Genomic DNA, 26,533 nt, shown 5'->3' with positions numbered 1-26,533 from the left:
CTGAAACGAACGATATGTGCATTTTCTGTAGGCCTGCCCAAAAGATGTAAATACAATATACTGGGAAAAGGGAGTTATTTTAAGGCTTAACTTTACACGGATTTTCCAAGTTCATTTTGTCTATTAGTTATGCGTAGATTATAGATAGATAATATACAGGCCTAACCAAAACAACGTGGAATGCAAATACGGTATACTGAGTAAAGCGAGTCTTGTTTTACACTTCACTTTTCCAAGCTAATTTTATTTTTTAGTTGCACAGAGATTTTTACATAAACTTCGTACGTTTATCAACTTTAACCACTTTTATAAGGGCCAGTTAAAGGATAGGCTAGAAGAGCCATTTGCCTCAGGTCTCCAGATCAAAGGGGACATGAAATTTAGACAGTTATGTTTTCGGAGTTGTTCAACATTGGGCCCGACATGGCCAGATAGTTAAGGTGCTCGACTGGTAATATGGGGGTGGCGGGTTCGAATCTCCGTCGCAACAAACATGCTCGCCTTTTCAGCCATGGTGGCGTTATAATGTGAGGGTCAATCCCATTATTCGTTGGTAAAAGAGTAGTCCAAGAGTTGACGGTGGGTGGCGATGACTAGTTGCTTTCCCTGTAGTCTTACACTGCAAAATTAGGGACGGCTAGCGCAGGTAGCTCTCGAGTAGCTTTGCGCGAAATTCAAAACAAACCAATAGTTCAATATTGCAACTTGATTTTATATGCTTCCCGATCAGACCAAAATGTGGCACACACTCTTACCTTAGAGCTGTAAATTATATATATATAAATGAAATGTTCAAATTATTTTTCACTTTTACCCTGTCTTCATGTGTCATCTCTTTGTTATTCTTATAATCAGAGGCCTCAAAAGATAGAAGTGGCCGGGGCTTCCCTGAACTCTTGAGAGGACCTAACTGTTATAACTTAGCATGACCTAACTGTTATAACTTAGCATAAATGACCTGACATTATGTATAATTCTACCAAAATCAAACAACATACACATTATACGTAAGCCTAACGAAAAAACACGTAATGCAAACACAATATACTGAGAAATTCTTATCCTGTCTTACGCTTAACATTGAACGGGTTTTGCAAGTTCTTTTTGTCTATTGGTTAGGCATAGATTATATAGACGTTACAGGTGGTTGACATTAGAAGTTCCTATTGAAACTTCTTTCTATAAAAATTCCAAACATATGATTTCGATATTAAAACGAAGAAAAACGTGCTGTGTCTATCTCTGCGAAAAATACAGGAAGAAGAAAGTAAGGGAAAAACTAAGTGATTACTAATTACTCGAAAGGAAAAGTTGGTTCTGCCTCAATAAACAAAAATTCTGTTTCTGGTTTAAAATCTCGCAACAACTAAGGCCATTAGCTTAAAGTTATTTGTTTAAATCTCAAGTTTCAACTCCCTATGCTGGCTACAGTGGCAGCTGTTGGTTATTTCTATATTTTGGTTTTTCTCATGCACAGCTTGCTAAAGAACTGAGTAATGTCAGTAAGAACATTGAACCTCAAGTTTGTGACCAAATAACGGAGTCTTGTGGAACTTCAAAACAGTTAACAGTGCTTAAAACAAATAAGTGTAAAACCAGGACAACTTGAACGGTTGGAATACTGCAATATCTACTTCTATTGTTTATCTCATACATGTGTATAGATAGAAAGTTTGTTTTTGGAACTTCGCGCGAAGCTATTCGAAGGTTATTTCTGCTAACTGCCCCTAATTTAGAAGCAATAGAGTATACGGAAAACGGTTAGTCAACATCGCCTGCCGCCAACTCATTATAAAGCCCCCACGAACAAGTTTTGGTGACGAGAGTCGAATTCGCGAAATGTAGGTTGTGAACCAATCACCCATCTTATCATGCTATGCGAGATACATGATAAAAATATTGTTACAGCGGTAACTAGTATGGTTATTGTAAACTGATTATTTAAACAATATAATTGTTATTGGTTAATGGTTATTGTAAAATAATTATTTAAACAATATAATAATTTTGTGGAATTTCTTAAGGAATGAAATGCCGTGATGTACAAAATCATGAATAGTCCAAACTTTTATTGGTATTAATGAGACCAGTACCATAAATTGATTGAAAGTAAGAAAGAACGTATAACAATATGTCAGCCAAGCTGTGCTGACCAAGTCTTTCGCTCAATACCACGACTCTTCTTACCTTCTAGGATACGACAAACACTTAGTGGTTGAAAAGATTTTTGTTTTTTGGCACAAGAAGGTTTCACATTTTATACGTTTCATATACTAGATGTTTTATAAATATGATCACATTTTATACGTTTCATATACTAGATGTTTTATAAATATGATCACATTTTATACGTTTCAGATACTGAAAAGCGAGTGCATTCTGTCAGTAAACGTTTGAACATTCACTGTTTACTAAACTCTCGCATCACTAAACTTTCGTCTAACCGGATTTTCCTGGCGTCATATTAAAACATTTACATACAGAGATCTTTGGAATTTTTTGTTTGTTTGTTTTGAATTTCGCACAAAGCTACACGAGGACTATCTGCGCTAGCCGTCCCTAATTTAGCAGTGTAAGACTAGAGGGAAGGCAACTAGTCATCACCACCCACCGCTAACTCTTGGGCTACTTTTTTACCAACGAATAGTGGGATTGACTGTAACATTATAACGCCCCCACGGCTGAAGGGCCGAACATGCTTGGTGCGACCGGGATTTGAACCCGCGACCCTCAGATTACGAGTCGAACGCCTTAACCACCTGACCATGACGGGCCTACTTTGGAATTAACAATAAAGTTAGAGACTTGAAATAACTTAGGTGGTTCACAACTTACATCTAACTTAGATGGTTCACTACTTTCATCTAACTTAGGTGGTTCACTACTTACATCTAACCTAGGTGGTTCACTAGTTACATCTAACTTAGGTGGTTCTATACTTACATCTAACTTAGGTGGTTCACTAGTTACATCTAACTTAGGTGGTTCTCTAGTTACATATAACTTAGGTGGTTAACTACTTACATAATCAGGGTAATTTTTTTATGAATATGAGGTGAGTTACTTTGCCTCTTTGTTGCAGAACTATATGATGAATGGTTTTTTCCGATACTTGAAAGGAAATAAAAAAATCCGTATGAAAGATTTTAGTTGTATAATTCCTGGACTGATTCACAGTGCTGTTAAGCTCATGTTGTGCTGTCACGATAATGTCCTTGTTCCTTGTGCTGCAGCTACACTTTTACTGTAGTCCTCCCCCAGATCGTTGGGCTAGAAACGCTCGAGCTGACCGGTGTCACAGTAACTCTTGACACGATTTAAAAGAACAAAAATGTGGTATGACCATTGGACATGAGGCTGTACCACACAGAGCTACAAGTTTGTTATACAAACAAGAATTAACTGCCATGTTTATGATCTCATTTAATTACTAAAATAGAACTTCTATTTAAATTAATCTCCAAGCGACTGGCAGGAAAATAATTTGCAAGCAATGTTTTTTGTTTTTTATTATGGACTGGAAATCAGTTACTGCAATATAAAGGTGTAATACTAGGAAGGAAACTATGTTAAATTAATATTAATTTTGCCTTGACTTAAGGTGTTTATTTGTTTCTTTGAAATGAACCACAAACCTACAAAATGGGTTCTTCCCACCACCGGTATCGAAATTCGGTTTAAAGTGGTATAATTTTAACTTGTCAGCTCTTCTTGTAAGCACGTGTAGAGGGCTCTAAGAAACCTTCGACCTGTTGGCTTTAGAATTTTTAAAGTTCTCATGTAACTAAACTTTATTTCACAGAGTCATATGTTTCACTCGGTTATATGACTCTTGCCAAAAAGAAAATATAACTAATTTACATTGAGAGTTAATGAGAGTGTTTTTTTTTTTACAATAAAGTATAAAAAAACATGATATCTATTGTTTTAACAGCCTTATAATAGAAGGGTAATTAATAAAACATGATAGCTATTCTTTCAACAGGGTCTTTGAAGTAGAAGTAATTAAAGGGCCAATGATGGCCTAATGGTCAGCGTTAACTGATTGGAAGTACGGGGTTCATAGTTTGCGTCCATTCACCTTAGAAACTTGGAGTTGTAGATGCGCTCTATAGTTACTGACAAGTCTTACTATATAACAATTTATAACCGCATGAGGTATTGTTGTTTCTATACTGGCTGAACATAGACAGGTGACCACTTGTTCCAATCATATGCTGATGACTTACAGTACTATAATCACCTAATTCTTTTCCCAACTTCAACCGATGACCCCTACACCTAACGCCTCTGATTAACTGCTGTCCTTTTAGTGTATAACCTAAACACAGGAACAGCTCTGCACAGACAGTCCTTTTGTAGCTTGGCGCAAAAATTTTGAAAACGAGTTTGTCATGTGTACTTGTTCATTTCAATTCGGTAAGAGTGAGTTATCAGTGACATAATGTCTATGAGGTAAGCATTCATGTTCGGTTGAATGCCCTATCCACCAGGCCACGCCAAGGCCCGTAGTTCTGTAGTGATCTTACACTGAAAACAGAAGACGGTACAAAGCAGGCTGTATTTTAATCGATCGAAAAATTTCGTTTTTCCTTGTGTCGGGTTTGATAACAATGAAAATGTGCTCAACTAAGTTGCAGTTTGTCTTGATGAAGTCCCCCGCTGGTACAGCGGTAAGTTTATGGATTTACAACGCTAAAATCAGGGGTTCGAATCCCCTCGGTCGACTCAGCACATAGCCCGATGTGGCCTTGCTAATAAGAGAACACACACAGTCTTGACGGCCCGGCATGGACAGATGGTTGAGGCACTGAACTCGTAATCCGAAGGTCCCGGTTTCGAATTCCCGTCACATTAAACAAGCTCACCCTTTCAACCGTGGGGGCATTAGAATGTGATAGTCAATCCGCTATTCGTTGGTAAAAGTGTAGCCCAACAGTTGGCAGTGGGTGGTGATGACTAGCTGTCTTCCCTTTAGTCTTACACTGCTAAATTAGGGACGCCTAGCGCAGATGACCCTCGTGTAGCTTTGCCTTTCCACAACTGGCTGCAGACAGGGAAAGGCAATAGGAGTTGAGACGTTGTGGGTCAAAACATTCAACTCCTAATCCGATTGTCCACAGCGGTTACCTATTTAGATCACGTCTGATAGGTGGAATATATCCAACGATTTTGAACTCTATATAAATCAGACATTTTCCGTTATGAGTTAGTAAATAATGTTAATAACTGGCAGTAGACATTATTTATTATTTGTAGGTGATTAGAGTCACACAGCAGACATTTCGGTATAGATTTGTTTTTAGTCTTACACTGCTAAATTAGGGACGCCTAGCGCAGATGACCCTCGTGTAGCTTTGCCTTTCCACAACTGGCTGCAGACAGGGAAAGGCAATAGGAGTTGAGACGTTGTGGGTCAAAACATTCAACTCCTAATCCGATTGTCCACAGCGGTTACCTATTTAGATCACGTCTGATAGGTGGAATATATCCAACGATTTTGAACTCTATATAAATCAGACATTTTCCGTTATGAGTTAGTAAATAATGTTAATAACTGGCAGTAGACATTATTTATTATTTGTAGGTGATTAGAGTCACACAGCAGACATTTCGGTATAGATTTGTTTGAAGGTCAGCGTGAACTTCATTCTATTTATACATGTATAAGTATTGACTGCACTCAAGAGATCCGTCACGTGAGCTGTACACGTCATCTGGTTTCATCTCCTAGAACTGAAAGTGGAGTGCCCCGCTTCCTGATTTGACTATAGTTGGTAAACGTGGTATTGGCTTCTTAGAGTAGTATAAGGTATTATATGTTTGTATAACGAATTAACAAACTCCATCAGATTAGGTTCTTTGAATAGTTTTAGGTAAAGGGTATATATGTATATACATCATTCAAAACACTATGCATAGTTGTGAGGAAAGCCCACTACTGGTAAGTGTTTAGCTCTCATAACTTAATAAACAGTTATAACTTATTGATGTTATTGGATAATCGATACCTACTGACTGTTAGTTGAACAAACTATAGTTATAAGATTCTATCCCTTAAGTAAATTAAGGTTAATATTGTGGCTGGTTGTTTTTTAATTTTTTATATTTTTATTCACTAACTTCGTATATAACGTATAATTCAGTTAAGTGAAAATATGGAGCATATGCTCATTGTGGTCTTATTTTATTAAGTTTAATTTCCTTTGAGTAAAATAACTTTTAGATTCACAATATTCTCAGTTAGTCTGTGCCATGACAATGAGCTTTGGAAACTTAAGTCGAGTACATAACATATATGGTTCATTATAGGCTGTTCGTATAGCAAACCAAAAACAACCCTCACTTATTGGTCACTGAAATACCTACATCTTGTAGAAAGAGGCATGAACTGTATATTAGAAAGAGGGATTGTGGCTACTATAGACTTCATGAAAGAGACATGAACTGTATATTAAAAAGAGGGATTGTGGCTACTATACACTTGATGAAAGCGACATGAACCTGGTATTAGAAAGAGGGATTGTGGCTACTATAGACTTGATGAAAGAGACATGAACTGTATATTAGAAAGAGGGATTGTGGCTACTATACACTTGATGAAAGCGACATGAACCTGGTATTAGAAAGAGGGATTGTGGCTACTATAGACTTGATGAAAGAGACATGAACTGTATATTAGAAAGAGGGATTGTGGCTACTATAGACTTGATGAAAGAGACATGAACTGTGTATTAGAGGGAGGGATTGTGGCTACTATACACTTGATGAAAGAGACATGAACTGTGTATTAGAAAGAGGGATTGTGGCTATTATACACTTAATGAAAGAGACACGAAATACAGATCGTTTCGGTCAGTTATAAGAGTATTTTGACAAACTGATCGTCAGTTCGCTCAATATTTCGTAATAAACAATACATTTTGTAGTCTGTGTGTGATTTTTACAATATTTCATAACGTAGAAATGTTTTGTTCCGTATAGGTACATGGAACTATGTTAGAAAATTAAATATTATTGTGAAATATCATGTATAACCTTCATTGTTCGTTTTCACTGTAGAACAAGAAAGAAAGATCAAAACGGAACTTATAATGTTCAGTAATAACCCAAAGATTTTAATTCTAAATAGTTTGTTTGTTGTTGTTTTTTCATCCCCGTTTCGTTATAACTCACGCCACAACGTTTCACCTCGTGTAGCAAATAATTCTGTCTTTACAAGACATGTAAAATTCAGTGTGCAATTTGTGATGATGAATTATTAAAATAAAATATTTAATTTTCAACTTGAAAAAAAATATTTTTTTGCTGACACGTGAAAGTTAACTCAGTTAAATAAGATATTCGAGTGTCGCTTCGTTTTCCTAGTTATTGCACTGACACTTATGAATTTTGATCGGACACCAAAAATATTTGCCGTCAATGAATTTGAGTGTTCTATTTGAATGTGTTTGCGATCTCTTGATACGGTTAAGTGTTAACAAACAACAGACATGCCTCACTAACACAAAAAGTGATATTAATGACGTAGGAATGACGTTTTTCACAACTGTTTATTAAATATGACTGTAAGCACGTACCAGGTGATGACACATCTGGGAAACAGCCAGACTTCGCTTAGTTTCCTGGCGTGAGTACACACATGGATATTTACTAAAAATATTGTCGTTCTGGAAAGTTTTGGACGTTATGTTCTCACCGGAGAGCAGGAAATGTGTCTGGAAGTTCGACACAAATGTTATGAAATATGTTTTCATTTGCTGTACAGATGCTTTTAGGAAAACACCTTGCTTTGATTCCACGAACCTCCGCTAGGTGTTGTTTTTTGTTTGTTTTTTTTAATTTCGCGCAAAGCTACTCGAGGGCTATTTGCGCTAGCCGTCCCTAATTTAGCAGTGTATGACTAGAGGGAAGGCAAGTAGTTATCACCACCCACGGCCAACTCTTGGGCTACTCTTTTACCAACGAATAGTGGAATTGACCGTAACATTATAACGCCCCCACGGCTGAAAAGGCGAGCATGTTTGGTGCGACAGGGTATTGTTGTTTTCGTTTATTGTAATATATAAATATAGCATTATGTGTTTTCAACTGTGAAGAAACCTCGCTAAACCTGTAATAAAATATGAAGTTTTATTTATAGGTATATCGATGGATATATATTTTTATTTCTCTATTTTTGTTTCTCAGTTTGTAAATACTATTTTTATATTACTTATTAGCCATGACATAGTGGCTCGTACAATGACTCTGAGGCTTCATTTTGTTTTTTCAAGTACGAATAAGAGATTTTTAGCTTATAGCTCTACCTCTTGACCTATTTAAGACCTAATTACATCCGCAGCTATTGAGGATTCCCTCTTGTTATTTCTTAAGATTCCAATGTTCACGGATGAAAGACGTAGATACAATAAACTTGTATTTACGTGTACACCAGGCACAACCAGGTGGTTAAGGCATTTGACTCACAATTTGAAAGTCGCTGGTTCGAATCCCCGTCACACCAAACATGCTCGCTCTTTCAGCCGTGAGGGCGTTATAATGTTTCAGTCAAACCCACTACTCGTTGGTAAAAGAGTAGCCCAAGAGTTGGCGGTGGGTGGTGATGACTTGTTGCCTTCCCTCTGGTATTACACTACTAAATTAGGGACGAGTAGCGCAGATAACCCTCGTCTAGCTTTGCGCAAAATTCAAAAACAAACAAATAAATCTAACACATATTACGAAATTCTTTGTTAGGTGGCGCCTGGTGGATCATGATGACGGTGTGTTCTTATTGTTACATCAGTCATTATTTGTAATTCGACAATAAACCTTTCTTTACTTCTCAGCAATTCGATTATACAATAAATGGATCTGGTATTTATCTATTATAGCAATACTTAGTTTTGGTCTGTCCTGAAAATGCGCGTGAACCTTGCTGTCAAAATACGCATGTGCTTCAACGAATGTAAACAGATGGTAGATGTAAATATACATTAATTAATAAATATTTTGTACAACAACGCCCACAGTGGCTTCGCGGTATACCTGCGGACTCACACCACTAGAAACCGGGTTTCGATACCCGTGGTGAACAGACAGTCCATTGTGTAGCTTTGTATTTAATTCCAATAAATAAATCATGTACAACAACATACAGAAAGCTTATCAAAGGTTTAAAATGGCCTAACTTTAGGTCGTAAATAAATAAGTTATAAATGTATATATTAATGGTACTATGTTATATAATATGTTAGAACAACTTATGTCCCCTCCGCAAATCCTAAAGATGACGCACAGTACGCAAAAAAAAAAGTTCGAGAAAACAAAACGCACATTTCGAAAAACTTCTGTAGCTTAATTTGATTTTTGAATTTCGCGCAAAGCTACTCGAGGGCTATCTGCGCTAGCTGTCTCTAATTCAGCAGTGTAAGACTAGTGGGATGGCAGCTAGTTGTCTCCAGCCACAGCCAACTCTTGGGCTACTCTTTTACCAACGAAAAGTGGGATTGACCGTCACATTTTAACGCCCCCACGGCTGAAAGGGCGAGCATGTTTGGTGTCGCCGGGATTCAAACCCGCGACCCTCAGATTACGAGTCGAACTCCTCAACCCACCTGGCCATGCCGAGCCATCACTTCTGTAGTAATTGTCAGAAAGCCTACTGTCACAAAATACATTATTATTAGACCAAGGTGAATCAAATTCGACACGAGAACTGAACCCAATGTATGTATTTATTTTTTACTTATCGTACTCTCCGTATTTATACACCAGTTTAGTTTTTCACTTAAAACGTTTATACTGAACCACATAAATTAGGACTGTGATCATCCGTCTATTTGTATAATTCGTTAATTGTTATATTGTTTTTAAATATTAGGGTTTTTGTATTGAGTTTGGACGGTTTGCTTTGAAGTTCGCACAAAGTTACATGAGGGCTATCTTCGCTAGCTATCCCTAATTTGGTAGTGTAAGACTACAGGAAAGGTAGCTAGTCATTACCACTCACCGCCAACTCTGAGCTACTATTATACCAACTAATAATGGGATTGATTGTCATATTATAAAGCTCTCATGGCTGAAAGGACGAGCATGTTTGGTGTGGCGGGGACTCGAACCCGCGCCCTAACCACCTGGCCATGCCGGGCCTAGTTTGGAAGGACTTTTCAACACGCATTTCGTTAGTTAGGGGTAAAACTGAATAGACTTTTTCTTTTTACGTAATCTCTGAAGGTTTTCATCAAGACGTTTTAATGATGTTTTCTCGAAGAGTCTCCAAGAAAGACGACTTGTCTGTAACTCATCCTGCTTCTAGCCACGTGGATCCCTCGAATTACGTAGTAAATCCCGATTTGTCACCACTTCCAGTTCATTTTACCCGTGCGTAGCTTCCACTCACGTCGATCTCTTGAATTACAAGCACTAGTCGAGAGTTTCACAAGTTAGTTGTAAAATCTGGGTGAGATAATGGTTCCCTTCATGGTGAATTACGTCGGTGCCTTTCCCATCCGTTTCCGAATTATCAATACCAACAACTAGGACTACTCGAATCAGAGGCAGACGTATAGGCGCATCTGTCCACGTTGACTGAATACACACCTTTTGTACGTATCCTGTTTGTTGTTATTTTGATTTGTTCTTATTACAAGTGTTTGTTTTTTTTTGTTTTTGAATGTAGTCAGATAAAAACAATATAATTAATGGAGACGGCACGGCACGTGGTAACCGTGGCAATGGCTCCGTGATGTTTGCTGTAGGTATGCAATACAGATGTCCTTAGCATACCCCTAAAGAAAGCGAAGGCCACCGAATTGGCCCACCATTAAAGCCAAACGATGCTTTAATATTTTTTTTTTTTTTGCACAGTTCCCGTTTCATGAGGTAACATTACTTATTGGAATGAAAACAACAACAAAACACAAGACAATAAAAAAGTCTTGTTTGTTGAACTATTACTTACTTAGTTCAGAAACTTGAGTTTATATATTTAATTCTAAAAAACTGATTAAATAAAAAAAATCGTAGAAAAAGAGAACTTACGCATCTGTAAACGTATGTTATAAACAGCTAAAACATTACGTAATACCACTAAAACATCGGGAATACGGTACAGACTGGTCCAGAATTATTTTTTCTATTTCAAAATTTAATAACTATATGACTGAATAAACACATCCACGTGGTTTCAGTATCTTGTAACCTAACTCAAAGAGTGTGTTTTGTTGTTTTCACTCCAGTGAGTAATGTTACACCATAAAATGGGAACCATGCAAAATAATTAATGCATCGTTTGGCTTTTATGGTGGGCCAATTAGGTGGCCTTCGCTTTCTTTAGGGGTATGTTAAGGACATCTGTATTGCATACCTACAGCAAACATCAAAAAGGTAGAAACCAGGGTAACGGTGTCACCACCACTGTTACTGTGCACATGTTGAACATCAGTTAGACGTGCTGAGAGCCATTGATAGTGTACATTCATAAGCCTACTGATATATTAATAACAACTGTTTAATTTGGGTGTCAAGCTGTTGAAAACAGCATGGTTGTATTTATTTAGTTATGTAATTATTAACTTTTAAAACAGGATACATAATTTGATACAGAACTGGAAGGTATGTCATTTCTTTGTTCACCTAAACAACCTATTATATATACAACTGGCTAAACATCCGGGTCCAAGGAAAACACAACATATCCTTTTTGAACTGCGAACTAGAGGAAGTTATATATAAACTTATTAGTGGATATTAATATATTAACAAAGTTATATTTGCCATATCAAGTGCCAACGAGGAGATGAAAAGCCGCCAGCATTCGCCAACTGAAGAGACTTTTCCTTAACCGAATAAAGGAGTTGACTGTCACTCATATAACGCGCCTACAATTGAAACTATGTAGCGTCTTGAATCAGATGTCCTGTGATAAAATGCTTTGTATTATTGCTCTGCTCTCACACATATATACGTAAACATGTATATATTATGTGTACATTTTTTCCCACACATACACATGCATGTGTACATACACGCAGTTTTTTTTCCCTCAGGTACGTTTATGTAAATTATTAATTATGTTAGTATTTACTAACGATGGCGCTGTAGTATTTTTAATTATCGATTAATGGTGTTTTCTTCATTATTGTTTGCTTATTGAAGGCATTTACGTAAAGCCCATTGTCCTACACATCTTCAGTGTATGGGCTTTAATTGCTAAGTTTTAACGTTTTACACGCCCAGTTTTGGTACAAACATTTAACAAAATCAAGACGACTTGGTTAAATTTAGATAAGTCTGAAAGACAGTCTAGTACCAGTAAGATAACTCGTGGAACCAACCGCCACTGTAAAACAGAATAAATAACCATCAATTGGCCTGGCATGGCTAGGTGGTTAAGGGACTCGACTCGTAATCCGAGAGTCGCGGGTTCGAATCCCTGTCACACCAAACATGATCGCCCATTCATCCGTGGGGGCGTTATAATGTGAAGGTCAATCCCATTATTTGTTGGTAAAAGAGTAGCCTAAGAGTTGGCGGTGGGTAGTGATGACTAGCTGCCTCTCCTCTAGTCTTACAATGGTGAATTAGGAACGGCTAGCGCAGATAGCCCTCGTGTAGCTTTGCGCAAAATTCAAAAACAAACAAAGATCCTAATTTTCTTGTATGTTGATTTGTGGTGTTATGTACATGTAGTTGACTTGCTATAAATAATTATTATAATAATTGACGTCATCAACTTACAACTCTTGGTTCTGATCTGTACAGAAAATTTACTCTTTACCGGAAGATGGAATTATCATAACATCTGTGTAAAGGTCATTCGGTCATCACTTGACCTTTACACTCTGTTTCTTTTCTTTTTTTATCACGGTGTGTAGATTGTTTTATTGAGTTATAATAATTTGATAATAATGAGTGGGGTCTTTGTGGAACTCAAAGCAACTCTCTGAGCTGTACCAACCGTAGAGATCGAACCCCTAACTTTAGCTCTATACGCCTTTTATTTTAGGCGGTTGAGCCGCCTAAGGATGGCCATTTTAGGAAAGATAAACAGGTATTGTACATTTAAAACCAGCCGTATTACACAATCTGACAACAATCTAGCAAAAAGGGTCGAAAAACTTAACGTCAATGACTGTTGCTTTCTGTATTGTATGTTATACTCTTGGTTTATAGAGGTACTAGTGATTTATAGCACTAGAGGTCGAGTGGGCGCATAAAACAAATGACGGATCAAGCTTAACAGATTAGTGTTAGACTAGAGTAGGCTTAACAGATTAGTTTTAGACTAGAGTAAGCTTAACAGATTAGTGTTAGACTAGAGTAGGCTTAACAGATTAGTGTTAGACTAGTATCTTTGATACCTTCGCATAGATGTGTATTATCGTAAAAATAAACTGCTAAAGTTAAAGCCATCTTCTTGCCATGAGCATTCAAGATGCGGGGAACAAGGGGAGGGGAGGTTTACGGCATGCTTGGCTGATCGTAATTTGTTTTGTAAACAGAATTCTGGTTTAGGGACACCATTTTTATCAGTACATGCTATAGAAGAGGTACAGTGGAGACACTAGTGGCAATATGTAGCTTTTCGAGGGTGACGTTTCAGCATACCTATCACGCATGCCCTAAAGCAGGACTCCGGACTGTTTGGCTATCTGTAGACTGTCCACCACGGATGTATCGAAACCTGGTTTCTTGCGTTGTAAGTCCGCATACATAGTGCTTTGCCATTGGGGGCGCTCCAAACGGATAAATAAGTCCAGAAAATTAAGGCAGTTCTTCATCCCAGGTTGGGACTTGGGAACTCTTATTGTATGACTTCAGTCTTTTATCTGGACTGGAATGAAGTTTTCTAAGTTTATTCGAGGATTTGGAATTAAAAAAATATTAAAAGTTGTAACATTATGGTAAAAACAAATATATATATATATAAATATCTAGTACCGAATAAAATAAAAGTTCATTTACTTTCACACGAGAACGTTCGAGTGGAAGCACAGAACAACATGTAATAATTTATTCAACACACTACATCCGCTATGTCCAGTGCCGATGAGGCCTTTCGCTCAATACCACGATTATGAATCTCTGTGATTATTCATTGCACGTACAACAAGGGTTGTGGTACGACCCACGTTAAGTAAAGACCTGAAATTATTACTAGTTGTATAAGTTCACATGAACGATGCTTTTCATTGTTTATAAGAAGCAAAATTTTGATCTAAACGTTCACTGTTTACTCAACATGTGATGCTTTAAACACAGTCGCTTCATCATGCTTTGGATATCTCTCTAAGGGTTGAGGAGGTCAAACATTGCCAGAACATCGTTTGCTCGGGTTTTTGAGTTTTATGATTAATACAGAGCGAGATATGTAATGAGGTTTTATAAACATAAAAAGTGACCCAAGTATACGAAATGTGAAATGTTACATACAGCAAAAACATAACACGTAAACTGTAAATTAAAACATAAACATGAATATTACAGAAGTGTGAAATGTGATGTACTACAGAAGTGTGAAGTGAAAAATGTGATGTACTACAGAAGTGTGAAATGTGATGTATTACACAAGTGTGAAGTGTGATATTTTACACAAGTGTGAAGTGTGATATTTTACAGAAGTGTGAAGTGTGATATTTTACAGAAGTGTGAAATGTGATGTATTACAGAAGTGTGAGGTGTGATCTATTACACAAGTGTGAAATGTGATATTTTACAGAAGTGTGAAGTGTGATATTTTACAGAAGTGTGAAATGTAATTCAGAGTAGAATTTTCTGTGTACCTATACGCTTTTCCCCAAACGTTCTAGAACCAAATTATTCAATTTTCATGTATTTTATAATTCATTTAAGGTCACTCAACGGGGGCCAACCAACCCTAATTTAGTTGTTTATGAAGAAAAAAATTGTTCAGCGAACCCTTTTAACGCTGTTGTTGTTTCGAATTTCGCGCAAAGCTACTCGAGGGCTATCTGCGCTAGCTGTTCCTAATTTAGCAGTGTAAGACTAGAGGGAAGGCATCTAGTCATCACCACCCACCGCCAACTCTTGGGCTACTATTTTACTAATACATAGTGGGATTGACCGTCACATAAACGACCCCACGGCTGAAAGGGCGAGCATATTCGGTGCGACGGGGATTCGAACCCGCGACCCTCGGATAACGAGTCGAACGCCTTAACCCACCTGGCCATGCCGGCCCAAGAAAAATAAAAACGTTGGTCATATTCGGCTGTCAAAAAGTACAAAAAATGCGTTCGTATGTTCGCCGTTATCAAAGGACACGGACTATGTTTGGTAAGACAATGTGGAATATTATTCTACAAGCGTCCACCAAGTTTCATCAAAATCCGGTCATTTCTGACTTATATAGCAAAAATAGTGTTAAAAATAGGCCTCCTGTTAAATTAGGGGGAATTTTTTTATTACTATTTTGGAGACACTGTTGTGATCTTGATCCTCCATAAACTAGTTACTTCTGAGTTGGATCGTAGTCCAAATGTGTACCAACTTTTGTCCAAATTTATTCAGCCGTTTTCGAGAAAACTAGCTGACAAACATACATACAAACAGGTGGAGGTGAAAATTAGGCTTCGCATGTATAGGGCTTTAAAGTAATTACAGAGAGATATGTTAATAAAACTGAAAAGATGTAAACAATATTTATTTATTAAATTAAAGTCAAAATGTCATTTTTTTTCTTTCCACTATTTTCCTCAATATGAATCACTATCGTTCCTTTTAGTCTTACTGTGGAGCCCTCCAGTGGCATGTCTGTGAACTTACAACGCAAAAAAACAAACAAACGGGTTTTAATACCCGTGGTGGGCAGAGCACAGATAGCCCATTGTGTAGGAAGCTTTGTGCTCAATTCAAACAACTTGTCCCCCGCTGGTACAGCGGTACGTCTACGGATTTACAACGCTAAAATTAGGGGTTCGATACCCCTCGGTGGACTCAGCACATAGCCAAATGTGGCTTTGCTATAAAAACACACACACAAAACAACGTAGTGCGGGAATTGTGTAATATGCAGTAATGCCATCTAGCGACGGTAAATTAAATGTCAAGATATTTCAGACCAAGGTTTTGTTTTCATATCTCCCCAAAGAGACGTGGTATTTTTCTATTGTTCCTTGTTTCAAACAATTTCCAATGGACAACCATTCCCTCATTTATCGACGGATTGGCTTGAGTCGTTGTGAGGTTATATCTGTCTCTCCTTTACGTTGTGAGGTTATACCTAGCTCTCCTTTACGTTGTGAGGTTATGTCTGTCTCTCCTTTACGTCCACACTCATTTTTAATTTTTGCCGTTTTGAGGATTTTGTGCAGTCAAATATTAAACAACCAAGAAATGTATAGTGAGGTTTGGTTTGTTTTTGAATTTCGCACAAAGCTACTCGAGGGCTATCTGCGCTAGCTGTTCCTAATTTAGCAGTGTAAGACTAGAGGGAAGGCATCTAGTCATCACCACCCACCGCCAACTCTTGGGCTACTCTTTGACCAACGAAAAGTGGGATTGACCGTCACATTATAACGCCCCCACGGCTGAAAGGGCGAGCATGTTTAGTCTCTTGTGCGGTCATATTTATAGCAATCAAGATGAACCTGACACACACACAACACACTAACATACAAAAACATTTAGATTTGTCCATTTTGAATTATTATTATAATTTTTTTCGAGGTTGAAACTAAAACAAAAGTATAATTAGAAGGTTTTGGTCATTTAAACAGCCATATTTTGAACTGTTTATATGGTGTTTGGTTTAAAATATACTTTCTTGTTCCCAAATAATTATATAAAGAGCTCCCTATTTGTGTTTGTTTTTCACAATTTTACTGGTATTGTGATTGGTGATTTTGGGATTGCGTGACAAAACATGTTGTCCGAAAATGTTGACCTCTTAAATTTTAACGCGACTGTTTGTAAGTTTATTTAGAATTAAGCACAAAGCTACACAATGGTCTGTCTGTGCTTTTCCCCACCACGGGTATCGAAACGTCATTTTTATCGTTGTAAGTCCGCAGACGTAATACTGTGCCACTGGAGTCATTACCGTTGTAATTTCTATATGTTTTCTTTTACTTTAGTTAGGGCTAACCTTTACCTTACTTAATAATTTGGCCCGGCTTGGCCAAATGGGTTAAGGCATTCTACTCGTAATCCGAGGGTTGCGGGTTCGCATCCCATTCGCGCCAAACATGCTCGCCCTTTCCGCCGTGGGAGCGTTATAATGTGACGGTCAATCCCACTATTCGTTGGTAAAAGAGTAGCCCAAGAGTTGGCGGTGGGTGGTGATGACTAGCTGCCTTCCCTTTAGTCTTACACTGCTAAATTAGGGACAGCTAGCACAGATAGTCCTCGAGTAGCTTTGTGCGAAATTCCACAACAAACAAACAAACAATCTTTTACTTTAGTTAGGACTAACTTTTACCATACTTAATAGTATCAACAAATACATTTATTGTTTATTTACGACCTCAAGTTAGGCCGTTTGTATATTGTTGTATATGATTGATTGATATTTTGGAACTAAACACAAATCTGCACTTTAGACTGCCTGTGCTGTGTTCACCACGGGTATCGAAACCCGGTTTTTAGTGATGCGAGTCCGCAGACATGTCGCGGTGCCACTGGCGGGCAACATGGACCGTAAATGCTTTCTTAAATGTGATCACATTTAGGTAGCAAACGGAAATTTTAAATTCGCTTTAATTGCGCTTAAACTAAAAGGTTTTCAGAAGTTGTAACACAAAAACTGGTTATTATTGATTTCATAGTTTTTCATAAATAACAAAAAGTAAAAAGGTGCAACCTGTCATAGTTTTATTCAATGTCCATCAGACCACGACCTTCGGCCACACCTTAGGAGGTCACAGTTCCGCCTTTTTTACTGTACAAATAAAATGAGTGGCTCTAACAATCAAGACATCTGAAAATGGACGCGAGAGTATTAAGAATCTTATCGTTTCTCGAGTTGATGACCACGTGAAGTCACTCCACGTACGAGTTGAAAGGTAATTCATTTACCGCCCAACTTGATAAAAACTCAAACAATTTGTTAACCTCTCAGAGAAACGCGGTTTCTAAAACTGAAAGGAGGTTGGGACCGGCTCCCTTATTGTGAAGGGTGATTATCTACGTTTCCCTGTCAAAAATACAGACGTGAAGGTCTGTGGAGGCACGTCCAAACTTCCCTGGTGGTACCATTTATCTTCATTTTATCGGTTTGTTTTGTTTCTAATTTCGCCTAAAGCTACAAGAGGGCTATCTGCGCTAGCCGTCCCTAATTTAGCAGTGTTAGACTAGAGGAAAGGCAGCTAGTCATCACCACCAACCGCCAACTCTTTGGCTACTCTTTTACTGACGAATAGTGGGATTGACCATCACATTATAACGCCCCCACAGCTAAAAGGACGAGCATGTTTGATGCGACGGGGAATCGAACTCGCGACTCTCAGATTACGTGTCGAGCGCCGTAACCACCTGGCTGTGCCGGGCCTCATTTTGTCGGCGCTAGCTTTATCAGAAGTTACAATTGTTTTTTAAACTGTTTAAACCCCACCTATTGAGAACATGTGTAGTGATACTAACATAAGTTACTTGAGTAAATAACATACAGTGTAAACCCTGTTGATCTAAACTTTCATTTTGTCATGTTCTGTGAATTGTCCTAGTACACGCTTATTGAGATTTTGAGCCACTCGAACTCCATATAACTTGGAAATAACTGATATTAGGTTTCATGTTCGGTTGTCGTCAAAATACAATATCTTCTCGAGAGGAAAAGCTGGAACATTGACAATTTGGTCCTTTTGTTTCTTATAATTTTCACATCCTATTTTCTTGACTGGTTTTCTTTGTATTGTCCATAGATTGTGCAAAACGGTTACTCGCGAATTGTTAGTAATGGCCATAAATGTGGACATGCTATACCATTGGTTACCAAGTCGTGTACATGAAGTCATACCTTTCGTATTCACTGGCGTATGCTTCAAGCATATAATTTGTTGTTTTTTTTAAAGAATTGTTTGTATTAATAAAAAAGTGAAACAAATAATTCAAGGATGAATGAACAACGCGAGAATGTTGGTTGCTACATGGTGGAATACCTTGGTAACTAGTCGAGCCTACCCTCCAGTTTATGGGGCGTGGGTGGAATACCTACCCTCCAGTTTATGGGACGTGGGTTTCCTAATCAGCGGGGGTAGTGAGGGAGTGCATGGGCGTCAAATTAACGATCAGAATTTAGCTGTTCCAATAAGTCTAACTGGCATTCATTAAAATGTATGTTTGATTGACATCAAATATTAGTACATCATAAGAAACGTGCCTAAGGAAATCCTCGTTTTTCAGTGTTAGATTGATTTAAATTGAGTAAATTGAGTCACATTAAAAGTACACCACATTCACCACGTAATCCATTTCCATTGGAGCAAGAAGCTTTGGTCTTTCAAAAGACCAGATAATTATAACAATATGGTGAGATACAGCGATATGGTAGGTTAGGTTACCATGTACGATTAGAAAGTGAGAGTGGAATGGAATTGGATGGGTTTGTTTTGACCCCGGTCACCAGAAGCCCTCATTACGCCCCTGGGTTTCTTTGTAATGCTTTTTAAAGATTCTCACGTATCTTCCCAGAAAGGTCTTTACGTACCCCCCAGGAGTACGTTACCGCAGGCTTGGAACTACTATTTCATATAGACGATAACAGTGTATTTATTTCTGAACTTCGCACAAAGCTACACGAGAGCTATCTGTGCCAGCCTTCCCTAATTTAGCTGTGTAAGACTAAAAGGAAGGCAGCTAGTCATTACCACCCACCGCCAACTCTTTGGCTACTCCTTTACCAACGAATAGTGGGATTTACCGCACAATTATAACGCCCCCACCGCTGAAAAGATGAATATGTTTGGTGTGAGGGGGATTCGAACCCATGACCCTCGGATTAGGAGTCGAGTGTCTTAACCACCTGGCCATGCTGGGCTATAGACGATAAGAAACTTCTGGAATTTTATTATCAGTATTTTAAGTTCTTTGTGAACTCGCAAATGTTTGAATTCGTATAATGTATATCAGTTAGTAGTCAGAGATTAAGTAAATGTGGGAAAACACTGAAATAACTGGGGTTTAGATATGTGAGGCCTGTTATAGAACAAAAAATAAAAGACTGAAGATACAGTTAACTTAAAACAGAAACAAGGTCAGGCGTTGTTTAGTGATTAATTTTCTGTGCTGTTAATCTGAGGATTTTACGTCCTGTTGCCGAAAAAAAAGTACTCTTTGAACTTTGAGACCATGGGTACTTTAAGAGAGTTAAGGTCAAATCCCACTATTCGATTATAGTAGTCCAAGACTTGGTAACGGGATTCTTCTGACTTCCCTGTAATTTATTAGTTCAAGACTAGAGTTAGCTAACGCATGTAGTAATTGTGTATCTTTATACAAATACTCTAAGAAACAGTTTCTTATTAAAACAACAAGGGTTATTGAATAATGTTGGCTGGAAAGCACAATTGTAAAACATACCTGTTATTTCACTGCATGTTCTTCCTCTCACGTTTATTTGAGTCTGGTATTGGTCACGTGGTTAGGAAGCTTGGCTCGCAATCTGAGGGTCGTGGGCTCAAATCCTTGTTCCACCAAACAGCCTTAGAAAAAACAAACAAAAATAATTAGGCGTTATAATGTTATGGTCAATTACATTATTTGTTGGTAAAAGAGTAGCCCAAGAGTTGGCGGTGGATGATGATGACTAGCTGCTTTCCCTCTAGTCTATTATTTATAAATTAGGGACGGCTGGAACAGATATCCCTCGTGTAGCTTTGCACGAAATTCCAAACAAACGAACAATTGGCCATTTCAATTTTCACCATGCGAAGCAGACGAAAAACGAAAGTGACGTTTAATGTCGCGATTAATACGTTCTCCTGCTCTCGTCACTTGACAAGCATGCGAGCGACACACGTGCACGACGTCACGCGAAAACCAAACAAAGGTCTCTGGGTACATTTATTTGTACCGAATAAAACAAAAAGAATTAAATACACAAAGGACCAACAAAGAGATATTGGTCCCTTACTCGCTTGTCAGTCAAAAAGAACATTTCTGGTTCGCAGCGCCCTCTACTAACAAGGCCTACACCTTGTTGCTCTTAGCTTACAGGGTTATAGTATTTCTTAGGTTTGTGACAATGCATGATTTATGGAAGTAATCCTGTTACACTCCTTTTTACGCAAAAACACACACACATCATACACACAAACAGACAGTCCTGTTTTACATTTATTTATTGGTCAACAACTGGCCATTCAAATTAGCATTTCAGAATTAATATTTCATTTATGAGCATTATATACTATGTGCGACACCTGGTAGTAACCGGTCATATTAAGGCCCGAAGTTTTAAGCCATTCATATTTTATAGTTAATAACTGGTGGAAGGCAACCAACCCAGTAGCATCCATGGCCAGGTGGTTAGAGCGCTCGACTCGTAATCCGACAGTCGAGGGTTCGAATCCCCGTCACACCAAACGTACTCGCCCTTTCAGCCGTGGGGGGCGTTATAATGTGACGGTCAATCCCACTATTCATTAGTGAAAGAGTAGCCCAAGAGTTGGTGGTGGGTGGTGGTGACTAACTGCTTTCCCTCTAGTCTTACACTGGTAAATTAGCAACAGCTGGTGCAGACAGCCCTGGTGTAGCTTTGTGCGAAAATGCAAAACAAACAAATAGCTTAATTAACTCTCACAATTCCAACATTCGCCTAGCTGAAATTCTTCCCTATCAAGGCTCAAACCTCGGACTTTTGAACTTGCAGTTCGGTATACTGTCTTCTAGCCCGGTCAAAAGTAAATTTTGTCGAGAGCAAACAATTTATTATTTCAAGAAAAATTTGGGGCAAAACAAAGAAAGTGTAGAAGGTAAATTACCATAATTTGAAGTGTTTTGAATTTCTTTGAAACCATAAAACTGATGTTATGAAAATCGCATAGTCAAATTCATTTACAAAATTAAAGTTGAAACCTATAACAAAAATATATATGTGATACTATGGCGTAGGGTAAATAATGACACTTTTCTTTGTCATAATAACTTACAATATTATTTTTACCATTTTTTTTGTGCTTTCAGAACTAATACAAAAGGGCTGAGATCTCTTCGCCCAAGTCAAAGCTACTCTGAAGACTCTTCATCAGGACGAAGAAGGAAAACTAATTTAGAACAACATCTGTTACGTTCAACAAAAACTACTAATTTACGGCAGAGTGAAACAATCCACCAAAGACACAATAAGCACGAGTTAGATGAGAAAAACGGTTGTCCAAGGTTAGAGTCTCTTCACTGCACTCAAAGTAACCAGAAAAAGCTTCAACAACCTCAAATTTCTTCCAAACCTGTCCCAAGAGGTCACTGTAAGGGTTTTGATTTCATACCCTCATTGACCACCACTTTTTCCAAGCATAAAGTGAATGAGGATACAAATGTGGCTACAAGAAAGGTCAAGAAAGGGTCTGTGTACGAAACTTTAACCTCTAAGAGTGGCTCTGATTTTGCTCCTGTTATTCAAAGAAGACCAAGCTCTGAACGAAAAGAGAATACCCGAAGCTGCAGTACTTTAACCACTTCTTCAAAATATCTCCCTCTGAGTGGACGTTTAAAAAATACCACCATCGGTGCTGAAGGACGTGAATCTCCGCTTCTTTCCACAGATAGCAAACAATACTTTTCTCATGAAAATTTGTGCGACCATACTTTCGAATCAAGAAAACAAAATCTGGCAATAAGCGAAGAAATGACCAAATCTCTTCCATTTTCATTGGATACTTCTTTGGACAAAGGGAGAACTTTCAATAATTTTTGCAGCAAAAGATCTCCACCACCACCACCACCAGTTAGAAAGTCTAGCATGGCGTACCAGAGATCAGGACTTTATCCGTCTTGGCCCGTGTCATGGACTGGACTGGAGTCTTCCTCCTTAATTACAACAATGGCTACTTGTCGGTCTCATTCCTTGTCTGACCAAACAGATTATCCTAAGGTTCGATCCCTTTACTCCAGACCCAAAAAATCCTATAAAATATCGACGTATCAACTCATACCAGTACAAGAGAAAGGGACAGAAAGCCGTAATCCAAAAGGTTCCGAGAAGTGTGAACCCGAGATTCAAATCCCTTTGAGCAGTAGAACGTTAGATAGAGAAAAGTGTGAACCCGGGATTCAAATCCCTTTGAGCAGTAGAACGTTAGATAGAGAACCAGCGATAGATCTAACTGATTCTTCCTTGAAACAAGCTCTGAGTGGTAGTTGCACATTAAAGAATATTGAAGTTGGATTACAGGACCGTCAATCTTACATCCAAAAATATTACACTTCCTGTCTGCCAGAACGAGATGTTTCCAACAACCAAGAACAAAGTAATGCAACTACCTACGATGTGGAAACCTTTTGGAGTAAATATGATGATTTTATGAAGCACTATAGTGAAGCCTCTTGTTTGTCGTCTTCAGCACATGAAAGCAATATACCATCAAATAAAAGCTCTTTGCGTCAAGAGAATAGTAAAAGAACGGAACCTTTTGAAAGTAAAACATCATTGCTAGATCGTTTCTCTTCGGAGTCCCAATCATTGAGCGCCATCTGGCCATCTTCACATTCCGGTGACCTTCTGGAAACAACAAGGGAAGTGGAGAACTTTGTAGAAAGAACAAATAATTGTACTGGAATTAAGAACGAGATTTTGAAATGTCAGCAGGGGTCGTGTACTGACCCTTCTTCTAGTGTTCAGACATCAAACCGTTCTTCACTATTTGATAGTGGCATTTCAACAAATCCTGAAAGTAGATGCTTGTCGCCTCAGTCCTCCTGTGAGGAAATCTTATCCCCGACGATTCTGAATCCTATTTATCATAACGTTCCGAAATATAATCTGCGACAAGAAAACATTGCTCGTAGTGCTAAAGTGCAAGTTCCTATGAAACGTGGATCGGAAAGTGTTTATTACTATATTCCAAGTGCAAGTAAGTCTCGCAGTTCCAAAGAAGCGAACATCGATATGCACGAGCTTTCGGAGAACTGTGTGTGTCAGAGAGTCGAACGACAACTTGCAGAGGAACCAAAGTTTAATATACCTCTTGGTTTTTCGTCATCTTTTCCAGGCTGTTCAAAGACACAATCATTAGTTGAACAACGAAACAACTTACACAATTATATAATTAATGAAACACCATATAGTTCAAATAAAACTAATGCTTATAATACATCTAAACTGACGGTTTCTCCGGAAAATGGAGCTCGCTTCTCTAGTTTTATAGAACTGGAACCACACTCAAAGGACAACAGGATGCTTGAACAGCTTGCCACAGTTCCTCAAAAAGAAGAGGAGTCATCCTCAGTGTCATCTGATCTTGGTGTTCGTTACTCGACAGCAGAAGCTGATGACTCTGGACAACGAGTATTGTTTCTGGACCCAGAGAAGAAACACCGGGTTTCAGACCCAGAATTGAAAGCGATACAAAAGAAAGCTGTACTATCATTTTACCAAAGGCAAAAAGGAATATCCGAGAGTCAGCCAACAGGCCAAGAGTTCAGTTGTTCTACATCTGTAGCTGTTCCAGTTTATAACCCAAATGATTCACCAAACCAAAGTACATTGTCTTTGCAATTAGACCAAAAGCTAAGCTTTTCATCATCTGCTATTTCTTCAGCTGTCATTCCGAAAGACCCTGTATATCAGTGTGCAAAACGTTATGTTGGGAAGACTTCTGTGTCTTCAAGACCAACTGATCAAGATACGGATTCACAAAGAAACAAAAGTATTGAAAAGCTGGGTAGGATTCCCGAAGGTCCTATGTTACTAAGTAACAACGCAGAACAATCTAAAAACGCTGAGGTTTTTCAAAATGCAAACTCGCGGAAAACACCAAAGGTGAACTCGGAATTTATTAAGTATCAAAGCTTATCAGTACCAAACTTGAGTGGAGTAATTTCGCGCGCTGATGAATCGTCAAACAGCCGAAGATCCGTGTGTAATCAAAGGTCACACGAGCCTCTGAAACCCAGTCCTTCTAGTCTGTCAACAAATACAAACAAAATCGAAGATTTTGACCATCCGAGCAAGTGCACCACGATGTCTTTAAATAGTATTACAAAGGTAAGTCCTCGTCTTTTGTTTTAATTTTGTTTTGTAAATTGCGAGACAGTTAATTTTACATGAAACAAATTTTTTGTAGTTAAACCATAAATAATTCAAACAACTAGAACGATTTCATGCTAAAATATAAACAAGAAATACAACAGATTAATAAACGCGAGCCTCAGAAAGCATGCCTAACCTTATGCACGCCCATGTTGGAACTTTGTTTACTGGGTGTTGAGCACAAACCCATACAAAGAACTATTTGGGCTGTACCCACTGCGGGTATCAAACCCACGGAGGAGATTTTTCCAAAGTTGTTTGAGTTGTGATTTAAATGATAGGGGTGCAAAAAACAAAGTAGGTGCACTATAACATCGGGTTTAGACACCTGATAACGCTCGCATCGCTTAAATTTATATTTAACACGTCCACGAGGATCCAAGAGGTGTCTCTACATTGAACTTTGTGTCTCTACATTGAACTTTGTGTCTCTACATTGCATTTTGTTAAATATTAAAATAAGTTCAATCTCGAAACTTTAAAGAAGGACGTATGGTTTTGAGACAAGTTTTCCTTTGTTAATTTATAATTTTTAAGTGAAATACGGTATCCTTAAGTCCCTATACTAACTAGTATAAAATCTAACCGCTAGGAGGAAATTCAGCATGTATCAATAAAGCAGCATTCTTAGCACCATTAATTAAGCACCTGCCAACCTTTTGTTTCTATCACCTTTTTATATTTAGCTTTCTGTTCAGATACGGACGATTTGGCCTGGCATGGCCAGGTGGTTAAGGCACTCAACTCGTAATCTGAGGGTCGTGGGTTCGATTCCCTGCCACACCAAACATGCTCGCCCTTTCAGCCGTGGAGGCGTTATAATGTTACGGTTCATCCCAATATTCGTTGATAAAAGAGTAACCCAAGAGTTAGCAGTGGGTGGTGATGACTAGCTGCCTTCCCTCTACTCTTACAGTGCTAAATTAGGAAAGGCTGGCGCAGATAGCCTGCGTGTAGGTTTGCGCGAAATTCCAAAACAAACAAAACCAAATGAGAACCCTCTACAGTCGATGAAAACTGCCCTTTCTTTTCATCACAAATCTCAACGCTATCAGATATTTCAACTTTCATAATAAAATGTGTTAAGATTATAAAACTTAGAATGCAGAGTTGTTGTATACGTTATGATGTTACCACGTGATATTTATATTACAACATGTTTAAGCATACCACTGGTGTTTGTGTGTGTGTTTTACTTGTAGCAAAGCCGCATTAAGCAATCTGGTGAGGACACCGAGAAAAATCTGACCACTCATTTTAGCGTTGTAAGTCCGTAGACTTGCTGCTGTACCAGCAGGGGGAGGGGCACTGGTGTTAAGAAAGCACGTGGATGTATAAACA

General features: G+C 38.2%; 1 protein-coding gene and 1 long non-coding RNA gene across 6 annotated transcripts in view; one reads left to right on the top strand and one right to left on the bottom strand.

Moving 5' to 3' along the window:
* The window catches only part of LOC143247685 (uncharacterized), a 274,645-nt gene that overhangs the window by 174,724 nt on the left and 73,388 nt on the right, over positions 1-26,533 (bottom strand). For 3 of the 4 annotated variants that reach the window (XR_013026660.1, XR_013026663.1, XR_013026661.1), the window contains exon 3: positions 20,524-20,645. This is a non-coding gene — a long non-coding RNA (uncharacterized LOC143247685). Of the gene's footprint in view, positions 1-12,666; positions 13,820-20,523; positions 20,646-26,533 lie in introns of those variants that run through there. The other variant, XR_013026662.1, reaches the window with a different exon arrangement.
* The window catches only part of LOC143247684 (uncharacterized), a 179,849-nt gene that overhangs the window by 89,374 nt on the left and 63,942 nt on the right, over positions 1-26,533 (top strand). For both annotated transcript variants that reach the window (XM_076496077.1, XM_076496076.1), the window contains exon 3: positions 22,129-25,147. In XM_076496077.1, the coding sequence (XP_076352192.1) occupies positions 22,129-25,147 (3,019 nt within the window). The remainder of the gene's footprint in view (positions 1-22,128; positions 25,148-26,533) is intronic.

This window comes from Tachypleus tridentatus, chromosome 3, assembly GCF_004210375.1.
Source record: "Tachypleus tridentatus isolate NWPU-2018 chromosome 3, ASM421037v1, whole genome shotgun sequence".
NCBI lineage: Eukaryota > Metazoa > Arthropoda > Merostomata > Xiphosura > Limulidae > Tachypleus > Tachypleus tridentatus.
Note: the sequence above shows the minus strand (reverse complement) of the source record. Positions and strands in the feature narration are given on the sequence as shown.